The sequence below is a fragment of the Rhinichthys klamathensis genome, unplaced genomic scaffold (assembly GCF_029890125.1).
Source record: "Rhinichthys klamathensis goyatoka isolate OS25496 unplaced genomic scaffold, OSU_Roscu_1.1 h1tg000011l_1, whole genome shotgun sequence".
In the NCBI taxonomy this organism is placed as follows: domain Eukaryota; kingdom Metazoa; phylum Chordata; class Actinopteri; order Cypriniformes; family Leuciscidae; genus Rhinichthys; species Rhinichthys klamathensis.
Genome location: NW_026606564.1, coordinates 1993191 through 2005045, shown reverse-complemented (window position 1 = coordinate 2005045; position 11855 = coordinate 1993191). Strand labels below are relative to the sequence as shown.

Below are 11855 nucleotides of genomic sequence, written 5' to 3'. Positions count from 1 at the left end.
CCTTCGAAAACAAACTCAGCCACTGTGTCTTCAGCGGTTCGGATTTAGGAACATTAAAATGACTGCTGTGTTCGTTATTGCACCCAAGAACAGAACACCACAATCGCTTAGACGCCATTCTGCTCATAGACAGTGCTCCAGCATATCAACAATGACCGCGCCGGTCCGCGCAGACTATGATTGACAGCTCCCTCACGAGCGAGGGCGGGTCTGTGTTGAAACGCAGCAGTCAATCAACAATCGTGGGAGAGGCGTGAGAGCTTGTGACGTCACAGGCTCGAACGGCACGATTTGAGGCAGGGGAAAACATATAAGGAGATTAAAACAAAAACACTGGATGGATTTTTATCATTTTATGATGTTTGTGTACAGGCACTGCCAACACACATTTCAGTACAATCAACTTGTAAAAGTGCATGTACCATTATATGACCCCTTTAAAGGAGAACTATGGCGCAAAATGAACCTTTGGTCTAATAAAACATTGGTACCTAGTCAACCGTTCTCTGAGATTTGTTTTCATGATAATCGAATGTAAAGAGTTTTATCCCTAAAAACTGTTTAGCGCATAATGCTAGTAATGGGGGCATTTAATAAGTAAAAAGAAATCGCTAGTTAATACCACTGACAAGGCTCAAAATAGCCCCACACGAACACAGTAACGTAATGAGGGTCCCTACATGCAAAACGAAGCATTGAGAACTTTGTAAGTGTACAGTCCACTTCGTGTATACAGACAGGAGCCATCTTTGGAAAACATTCTCGACTAATCAAACCACGAACGACGTGCTAAGTGAGCTGAACTGTATGAAGTTCAGTGAACTTCTAAACTGTATGAATTGCGTTCGTGGTTTGATTAGTCGAGAATGTTTTCCAAAGATCCTGTCTGTATACACGAAGTGGACTGTCTTTATAAAATATCTTCTTATTAAACGGTCTGTACACTTACAAAGTCCTCAACGCTTCGTTTTGCATGTAGGGACCCTCATTATGTTACTGTGTTAGTGTGGGGCTATTTTGAGCCTTGTCAGTGGTATTAACTAGCGATTTCTTTTTACTTATTAAATGCCCCCATTACTAGCGTTATACACTAAACAGTTTTTAGAGATAAAACTCTTTACATTCTCATGAAATCATGAAAACAAATCTCAGAGAACGGTTGACTAGGTACCAATGTTTTATTAGACCAAAGGTTCATTTTGCGCCGGAGTTCTCCTTTAAATAAAATATCTTGCTAGGCATTGAACTTTGAGCTTTATAATTGTACAGGTATTATTTATGCTCTAACAGCAACATTACACACTAATTAAAGTTTGAAAAATGGAATCGCGAAGAACGGGACCTTTAACTTAGATTGTTTTCAGACATATTATTAGAAAATATGTAGTACTACACCAATCCTTGTGTCTGCAATAGATAGGCAGTATATAAGCCGTGAATAATGACGGTTGTGATGAAGTATGCTGATTTATTACAAATCCTAAAACAGCCCTCAGTGTCTTCAGTCCTCCATCCTGACACAGCCCACCATCCTGCTGTTGCTTAGAACATATTTAAGTAACTTTACCAAAGCATGTGCCTGAAAATAAACTCAAACAATACGTAAACTTTACCAGCAGATGGATATACTAAAGCAAGGAAACTCGAGAGATATTACAGTAAACTGCGGGTAGTTTCCCTGACAGGAAGTCATCTTGACAGGTATGGGAAATGACCTCTTAACACACTTAACACACAAATATGAGCTTCAGTTTTTGGTAGTTTACACTAAACTGAGGACCTGCTGTGTTGATCTATGAGTGTCAACTAGAGGGAAGAGCATGAAGATTTTTGTGTTTCTGTTTCCTCAGTTCAACTTCTCGGCCCCCAAGGAGGAAGCATATTTCAAAATGCTCAGTGAGGACGAGCTGCTTGCCTGCGGAATGAAAGAGACCCACTCGAGGTACAGTTTTTTCCCCCCTACACTTTTCTCAAATTAACACCGCAAGCATTGAAAGGGAGAGATGTTATCTTGCACATTCACCCTCTGGGGTTTTTTGAACATTCTTTTAGCAAGTACATTGAAATTAAGTTTGGGTAGGTTTCTCTTCGTTGTGTGTGACTTCCTTTATTTCTGGAGCTCATCGTTGTGAGCAAACACAAATCTGTGTATTTTAATATTGTAATTTTGCTCTTTTGGAATGTATAGTAAAAGCAACATTTTATTCACTTCAGTGTAAAAAAAAAAGGCGAGAGAATATCGTCCTTAACTAAAGATTGTCCAGTGCAAAATGCACCTTTTGTTGTGTCTACTTCACATGTTAGACGTATGTACCTTGTTTTATAATTATATATTATATTAAGAATAATTGTGGTAATATCTAAACCACAGCTCTGTCTAAAACCTTTTTTTTTTTTGCTGAGATGAAAACATGTTAAAGTCAGAACAAACAGTAAAACTATTGCTATAACTAGAAATGCATGTAAAGCCATGTGAGTCATGTATAAAAGCAATAGACATTTTGTTTGTCTGTTGTATGTTTTTGCCAGAACTCTTATTTACTCTTTTAATTTACGTTTTTTCTTCATAGCTGTTGATCAGACTGACTTTTGTGCTATAGCACTGTGGTAACACTTCCCCTTATAGCTGTCATGTGTTGGCACAAATCTTCGTTTAGCATGTTCCTGGTGGAAGTAACCCATGCGGTGTCTAATTGCATATGTATACATTTAAGCACAATGCAAAATGATACCTTGACCTAATTTACTACTACTTCCTAATATCGTGAGTTTGGGTTTGTTGTAGACAGACAGACAGACAGATAGAGATGACACACAGATAGATACTGATATATTTTGCTTTCTCTATTTGCAGGAATAAAAAAAGTCGACTCAGTCTTCTTCTGACAAAGTCTGGGTCACATGAAAATGTCAGTCCTGATAAGAAGCCACCAGCTAAACCTAACCAGTAAGCCTTTATGATGTTTACACATTGATTCAGTATTTTCATTAATCAAGGAATTGTGGAGTGGTCACTCACATAGGATGATTCAGATGTATCAATGTGACACTACTCATGATGAAGCACTTTTCTTTGACTAAAACACTTTACTAATTTGTGATTTTAACAGCATTGCGCCGGACATGGCTATGACATGGAGTGATTCATTTGAGGAGTTGCTGAGTCACTCAGGTAGGATCACCTCATCTTAGCATTTTACTGTAGTTAAATGCTTCTCAGTGGCATACTGTGTTAAAGAAGAAGTAAAGTAAGGTAGTGTGCATCCCATTGTAACCACATTATGCGAAAACCTGCTTGTGACAACATAGTGTTCTTTCTAGTTTCCATGTGATTCTAACCAATGAATAGTTTGATTCAGCACACACGCAATGGCCAATGAGCTGCGGCTCAACATTCAATTACTGGTAGTGTTTCTGTTAGCAGTCTGCAGGGTAACACTTTAACTTAGGGTCCAATTCTCACTATTAACTACTTTCTTATTAGCATGCATATTACTAGGATATTGGCTGTTTATCAGTACTTATAAAGCACATATTAATGCCTTATTCTACATGATCATATTCTACATCCTTAATCCAATACCTGAACTTAACAACTACCTTACTAACTATTAATAACCAGTAATTAGGAGTTTATTGAGGCAAAAGTCATAGTTAATAGTTAGTTAACTGTGAGAATTGGACTCTAGTCTAAAGTTTGACCACCTGCAGTGAGCTTTCAGAAACCCTCCACCTTCCCCAGCTCCACATGTATAGATCTGTTATGGGAGGTTATATCATGTATGTTATATGTGCAGCAGCATGTCTTGCTTACAGCAATGTCTGTGAATGTATTGGCAGTAGCAAGTCTCGGTACTTGCTCTGCAGCAGCAGCAGCAGCAGCGTAGCAGATATATTCCACCAAGACCAAATACATTAACATTGCCATATCCATTACAGTTAACATGCCAATCTCTCATGACAGAACTGCAGGTGGTGAATTTATGAGAAGAACTTCAAAGGATGTCAGAAAATGTACCATTATTCAAATTTTTGCAATCACTGCAACCACAATTTTATCAGGGTAATGTGAAAACGTTTTTTAGAATGTTTTGTTTCACCTTACAAAAGTGATGTAGATATAATGCCTCACTTCCTGTTTGATGTCTAGACTCTGAAAATTCATTAAGGTTTTTCTGGAAAATCAGGTCAAACACCAAAAAATGTAATATGTGACATTTGAGATTTGGTGCAAATTCTGAGCCAATTTTACAGAAAAACTAAAATACATTAAATTAAAGAATGTTGTAGTATTTTTCAGGCCTCTAGAATTACAGTGAAAAGCAAAGAAGCGTTACTTGTACAGTTATTCCAAAATTGTATTGTTTTTTTGTTGTGTTTTGTGCTCTTTGGCTTGTAGGTTGCAAATGTAACAACTGTGGGATGAACTTGAAAAGGCAGACATTTGATCATTGAAATCTGCATAATTCAAGGAATTAAACTAGGCTATTCATTTCAATAGTTATAACAGGGGTGGCCAACGTCGGTCCCGGAGAGCCACAGTCCTGTAGAGTTTTGCTCCAACCCTTTTGCTTGCTGTGGCTCTCAAGGACTGGCGTTGGCCACCCTTGAGTTATAAGGAGAAACAGCAACTTAACACTTAGGTTGGTAACACTTTATTTCAGTAGTCCATTTGTGTGCGTGCGTGCTTGTGTGTGTATAAGTGTAATCATGCATTTAGCAATGAATATTTTGTTGCATCTTGTTTCAGATGGGGTTGAAGTCTTCACGCGATTCCTGCGCACTGAGTTCAGCGAGGAGAACATTGAGTTTTGGTTAGCCTGTGAAGACTTCAAAACCACTGAGTCTGCAACCAAACTGCAGACTAAAGCCAAACAGATACACGCTATTTTCATCGATAAAGAAGCCCCCAAAGAGGTATGCACACATTTGCATTATGAACAGTACGGACTTTAAACGGAATGGATACCATATTTAATTTTGCACAAATAAAAAAGAGGTTGTGAAGGATAAACAGTCCTTTCAGTGGGTTGTACATGTATACTCTACCTGTGCACTTTGTCCAGCTGACTAATTATTGAAAATACAATTCCAAAAAATTCCTAGTGGAAAAGAAACTTTAGAAAACCATGTCATTCCAAACATCCGTGCTTCTGTGGAACACAAAAGGAGATTTTTTTGAAGAAGAAGAACGTCCTGGTCTCTCTTTTCCATAGACTCTTATAAATAAAGGCTCTTTACTGGAATTGATGGTTCCATGAAGAACCTTTTAACATCCATGGAACCTTTCCATTCCACAAAGGGTTCTTTATAGTGGAAAAAGGTTCCTTAGATTATTAAAAGGTTCTTCACACTGAGAACAAATGTTCTTTGGGGAACCAAAAATGGTTCTTCCATGGCATCACTGTGAAAACTCCCTTTTGTACAATTAAAATAAAAAGAGAACGTAGTGTTCAGGCTGCAAAAAGCACCACAAAAGTATCATAACAGTGCAACAATGCAACTTGTGCACGAAATTTCATTTTTGAGTCAACTTATTTAAGACACTACAACACATTTATCAGACCCCACAAAAATTAAACCAATGCCATTTTGGAAAACACCTTCTTGCTGGTGACGAACGACAATACGTTGCTGTTAGCAGCGCTTTGGGTAACCTCAATGGGGGGTCATAATAAAAACAAACAAGGCTGTGTTAAATGATATCTGCGGTGTAGTGCATCGCTGCATCAGAGACCTACCATTGTGTTCGTGCAGAGGCCATTGTCGGCCCCGGCCGCATGACTGGGGGCAGATATGTGACCGTGTGGTTTTCCTGCTTTTGGCTGCAAACTCCCCCTCAGACACCCACACAGCTGAGAAAATAGACTCTGAAAAACTGAGAAGTGAAAATGAGGCAGTGGGACCACTCGCTCTTGTCTGACCAAAGTGACAGCGAATAAACAACTGAAAGACTGAAATGTAGCACTGCTGAAAGCCAACTTTTTCTTATCAGTGCTGGGAAAGGAAAACCTTAATATTGTATCATAAATGAGGAGCAGTGGCTGCATAAAATTAGCTTTTAACGCCCTTTATGAAGATCTGAGAGAATTCACCACTGCAGAAGTACTGTTCAACAGACACGTGTGTTAGTCTGATGTAGTACTTTTGGAGAAATGCTTTTTAAGTAGTAACTGTGGCCTGGACAAGAGAGGGAGAATGAGTCTGAATAATTGATAAAATATTTAATAAGATATTATTGCTATTATTATTATTACTAATGATATCTTATGACTCAGATAATATTTATTTTTTATTTTTACAGTCATTAAATAGAAAACATATTTTATAAAGATTGTTCAGCAGATTTTTTAGAATTGCAGAGCATCATGTGCCTTCAAAAAAAATCACAAATTAGTTACTTAGAAAGAAATGCATATTTTTCAACATCTTTTCTTTTCTTTTCTTTTTTTACAATAAAATCTTTTCTTTGTTTTGTTTTTAAAATACTAAAACTTTGTCTATTTCCAGGTTTAGTTTTTTTGTAATCCAGATTTTCAGTGTTACAGTATAGGCCTAGACTTTTTTTCACATGAAAAACCCCCCCTGAAAAATAGACTTAAAGGACTGAAAGACAAAACACGGTGAATCTCCTGCTCATTGCATTTTCATAAAGCAGAAGAAAACACAGATCAGCCATATGGCGAAATCATAGTTGCCCCACAAAAATTCTTGCATAATTCCAAATATGTTGTCTTTCATCACAGTGCGCAATACCTACAAATTGAGTTTTAGATGGCCTCATGTTTTACGTTTTGCACTTTACCCCTCAGATCAACATCGACCACTCAACCAAGGCCGCCATTGAGAAGAACATCCTCCAGCCGACTACGTCCTGCTTTAATGTAGCACAAGATAAAATCTACAGCTTGATGAAAAGAGACTGCTACCCACGATTCCTCACCTCCGACATCTACTTGACCCTGACCAAGAGGACAGGCCCACGAGCTATGACCAGGAGAAGGTCCCGCTCCTTCGTTTTCAGTGAGCGCCCTGACGGCACAGCGGCTTGGTAGATTTGTACTGTAATGCTAGTTTTTTGTTGGATATTGTCAATAGCACTTGATCAAGTGACACCTTATAGCTATTTATTAACATTAGTTCCTATGGGCTGGTATTTAAATACTAATCATTCTGTTATGATCGTCAAACTTTTGGTTCTGCTTGAAAGATGTCATGCCAAGCTTAATTTAATCTACATGTTAAAAATGCCTAAATATTGTAAATATCTCTTTAATGATAACCGTCTGTATAATAAACTGTAAATAAATGTCATCTAATTATAGGCCTACAGCCAACTGTGTCAGATTTAACGACAGTAATGAGCAATAACTTGGAAGAATTGAAAAATTTAACCACATTTTAGAGGAAAATGTGAGGTGGAACTCAATGAAGTTTGATCACGTTGCCGGACTTTTGATTATCAACTTTAAATCTGGTCCAATAGAGTGCAACAGTCCGGAAGTAAAAACTTACTTAAAAAGAGTTTATAAACCTTTAAAGACAGACATACTGTGAGCTACGAGGTTGTTAATCCATTGTATTTGCATTTGCAGAAGACGTCAGCCCACATTATTTCAGCATATTTTTTAAATAATCGTGTTTAACAGTGGAATTCCTGGTGAAAAACTACATTACCCATGATGCTGTACAGAAAATTACACCAATCAGAGAGTCGAAACTAGCTAAAAGATCTCTTTAGCTCCGCCCACTCCCATGAAACACTGTGAATGACATGATCTAGTCAATCTTCCTAAACTCTCGAAATACTTAAATTTGTGTAGATATACAATAAACTTAAAATATTTTTAAGTTTATATATTTATAATCAACATTTGTAAAGGAGTAGTTTTAGATTTCTCCATCTTTATTAATTCAATTATGCTGTTCGCAAAGTTCTTTTCCTCACTACAGTCGTTAAGTACAAAATCTTGTCTTTTTGTCCGATTTTCAAAAAATGTTTTGCTTCAAATCAAAGTTTTTAGTGTTGTGATTCACCTCATAGCTGGCTGGCTTTCTTCATGGCTTATAACTCTTTAACGAAGAATTTTTCTAAATCCCTATGGGGAAAATTAATGGAAAAAAATACTTCCGGAACCAGCGTTGCTGAAAAGGGGGTGGGCGCTAATGCGCCTTATAGAGAATGTCTCAGGTTACATATGTAACCATATTTCCCTGAGAAAGGGAACGAGACGATGCGTCAATGACGCTTTGGGAACGCCTCCAGTGTGAATGCGTCTGAAGCATCTATGTCAACTAGTCCAATGGAAAGAATGAGCATCACGGGCGGGTGACGTCATGACCAGGAAGAGATAAAAGCGCATCCGGTGCAACCAGCATTAGCTTGCCGAAGCACGTCGATCACAGGAAGTATGGCAGGGCGACGCATCGTCTCGTTCCCTTTCTCAGGGAACTATGGTTACATACATGACCTGAGACGTTCCCTTTCGAGGGAACTCGCGATGCGTTGATGACGCTTTGGGAACGAGAATACCTAAATCGCCAGACTTACAAATGCCGGAGTGTCAGCCTGTTGTCAGCTAAGCACTAAGCACCTGAGACCCTGGGGCAGCATCCAGGTCCAAGCTCTAAAACCACACGAATGTGAGCTGTGAGGACCAGCCTACCACATCACAAACGTCTTGGAGAGAAACCCCAAATAATAAGGCTTAAGAGGCCACCATACTCCTCGTAGAATGAGCTCTGACCACCAAGGGGGTATGGCTGGTCAGAGGACTCGTAAGCAAGTGAAATAGAAAGAGACCACCGATGTGTTGTCTGTGCAGACAAGCACATGATGGCCCCTCAGGTCTGGGATGAAATGTCTCAACACATTGAAGACAGCCATCATCTCTAGGGGTGTAAATCGGACAGTTAATCACGATACGATACGATATCGATTCTCTCATCCAGCGATACGATATTTGCCGATACCTAAAAAAATTCTACGATACGATTACGATTCGATTCGATTCAGGGCTATATCGATCGATTAATCGATATTTAGATATTATGTGCCAAGTGTACACAACCAGTTATGTTTATTTTTTAAATATTACTGAAAATTCCACACCCTCTCCCAATTGGGACATTTACAAGTTGTTTGTTGCAAGTAAAAAAAAAAAAACATGATATATGAAAATGAACAAGAACGGAGTTATCTGTTTTTGAAAACGAACTCTTCTGTTATATTAAAGTTCATTGAAAGGATTTTATATATATAGCCTATATTTGTGTGGCAACAGCAGATAACTCCACATTTCATGTTTCAGAGTTAAACAAAGCCAAGTATTTGCTATGATACATAATAAAACACTTGGTTAATCTTTGTAAGGTTAATCTCCTCAGCTGACATAGACGCCTGTCAAACTTTGTTGTTGTGATTAACGTAGCCTACACGCAATACAGAGAGCTTTTCACTCACCACTAAACGTGCTGTTTTAGCAAGATTCCGTGAAAAAGTTTCAGCTTTTATTTTTACTTTTACACCCCGAAGAAGATATCACAGGTTCATCAAGTTCACTGAAATCCATCCTCGATCACTTTTAGTCAGCCTTGACGAAACTCCTCTCAGCTAGCGCGTCTTTTCAAAGTGACAAGCAGCCTTGTCACCTGACCTGAATACTGCGCAGTGATTTGCTAAAACAGACTTTTCGCGGCTTGTTGTTTCTGCTGTAAAACATGAACTCGTGATGACAGTGGAAAATACCGGCTTTTGTGACAAAGGGTTCAGTCAATCTTGTCAGACGTCTATTTCAGCGGAGAAAGGTTACGCGAGGATGTGGAGTGCGTGAAAATAAAGGTACCGTACATCGATATTATATGTGTGGTATCGATGCATCGTATCGTTAGACGTTTGATCGATGCATCGATCCATATCGATGTATTGTTACACCCCTAATCATCTCCAGGCAATTTATGTGCCAAGAGAGATGATGACTCCTCCACAGACCCTGAGCTGAGCGGCCTTCCATTACCGCTCCTCAGTCGGTGAGGGAAGCATCTGTCTGGGATAGCAACTCGATGGCAAAGAGCTCCCAACACCGGACCCTGGGACAGGAACCAATATTTCCTCCATATAACCAAGGCGCGGAGACACCGCCGCGTTATCTTGACCGTACGAAGTGGATTTCCCCTCAGGGAGAACCCGCTGGTCCTGAGCCACCACTGCAAAGGTCTCATGTACAGCAGGCCAAAGAGTATCACATTGGACGCTGCTGCCATGAGGCCTAACAGTCTCTCGAACTGTTTCACAGTGCGTGACTGGCCTAGCTTTAGCTCTTTTGTGGCTGTAAGGATAGCAGCTACACGAGAACAGAACAGCTCGCGACAGAACAGCTCGCATCGTGACTGAATCCCAGACCACACCAAGAAAAGTGGTCCTCTGTACTGGAGAAAGCACACTCTTCTTGGCATTGAGCCTCAACCCCAACTTTTGCAGATGAGCGAGAACGACACCTCGGTGCCGAACCGCTAACTGTTCTGATTCCGCTAGAATCAGCCAGTCGTCTATGTAATTCAGAATGCGTATTCCCTGCAGCCTGAGCGGGGCCAGAGCTGCATCTACGCACTTCGTGAATGTGCGGGGTGATAAAGCTAGACCGAATGGAAGTACCCGATACTGGTATTCTTTGCCCCCGAAAGAAAACCTCAGGAACCTCCTGTGCTGAGGGAGGATGGAGACATGGAAGTACGCGTCTTTCAGATCTATCGTGACAAACCAGTCCTTGGATCTGATTTGAGTCACGATCTGTTTGAGTGTCAGCATCTTGAACTTGAGTTTCTGTACTGTACGGTTCAACAGACGCAGATCTAGAATGTGACTCTCTGTCGGGTGAATACACCTGCTCTATAGCCTCTTTTGCTAACAGAGCTTTCACCTCTTGCTCCATCATCAGAGCCTGCTCGGGATTCACTAATGTGAGCAACACCCCGTTGTAGCGCGGAGGACGAGAACCAAACTGAATTCTATATGCAGGACCCACTGAGATATATTTGGCAGATTCTTCCACTCTGTCAGAAAATCTACTTAGAGAACCAGCCTCTCGAGGCTGGCCTCTGGTGTAATTTAGACAGACATAAACTACCCGAACTTACTGTTTTTGAAACACCCTCAGAGGGCGCGAGTCTGACGCAACGTCGAGTTGACACTGCGCCAGAAGCTCACTGGAGACCACTGCGTCCCGAAGCACCAAGGGTGGCGGGGTTGGCAGAACGGTCCCCTGAGGGTACCGAGGTGTACACCGCTCCACCCCGGTCGGGGCTGCCCTCACTGGTCTGACACCGGACCTTTTCTTTTGAGCCAAAGCCTTCTTAGCCTGAAGAACGTTCTTCAGATCCGGCTTCTGCTTCGAAGGCTTCGGCTGAGAGTGTTGGGTCTGCTTCCAGTGTTTCTGTGGAGGTGCACGAGACGCAACACTCTCTTTCTGCTGTGCTCGGTATGAGGAGCTAGACAACTGGGGCTGCTCACGCCCAGCAGCCCCAGGGGGTTGGACACAGCGAGGGAGAAATTTTTTGAACACCTCTGACTGTTTTTTAGCCTCCTGGAACCTATCGACGTCCAAATTAACAGCGTCGCCGAAGAGACCAAAAGGCTCAATGGGTGCATCTAGCAGGAAGGCACGATCTTTCTCCTTAATCTCTGCTAGATTGAGCCAGAGGTGTCTCTCAGTAGCTACAAGGGCTGCCATAGACCGCCCAATAGCACGAGCGGTCTCCTTAGTAGCCCTGAGAGATAAATCAGTGCCCCGACGAAGTTCTCGAACCACATAGGGCCCCACTCCCTCACTCCTGTCCAAATCCCCCAGCAGGTCAGC

At 40.8% G+C, this 11855-nt stretch overlaps 1 protein-coding gene across 1 annotated transcript; it reads left to right on the top strand.

Moving 5' to 3' along the window:
• The first annotated feature begins 1754 nt into the window (after positions 1 to 1754).
• Positions 1755 to 7332, top strand: rgs18 (regulator of G protein signaling 18). Its single transcript, XM_056263805.1, has 5 exons — positions 1755 to 1942; positions 2855 to 2947; positions 3111 to 3172; positions 4751 to 4917; positions 6813 to 7332. The coding sequence occupies exons 1-5, from the start codon at positions 1821 to 1823 to the stop codon at positions 7053 to 7055; spliced, it is 687 nt and encodes a 228-aa protein (XP_056119780.1). The 5' UTR covers positions 1755 to 1820; the 3' UTR covers positions 7056 to 7332.
• Positions 7333 to 11855: the final 4523 nt, after the last annotated feature.

Coding starts and splice junctions, on each gene's coding strand:
- rgs18 (XM_056263805.1), top strand. CDS start 1,821: ATGAAGATTTTTGTGTTTCTGTTTCCTCAGTTCAACTTCTCGGCCCCC. Junction 1,943..2,854: donor ATGAAAGAGACCCACTCGAG/GTACAGTTTTTT, acceptor CTCTATTTGCAG/GAATAAAAAAAGTCGACTCA. Junction 2,948..3,110: donor CCACCAGCTAAACCTAACCA/GTAAGCCTTTAT, acceptor TGATTTTAACAG/CATTGCGCCGGACATGGCTA.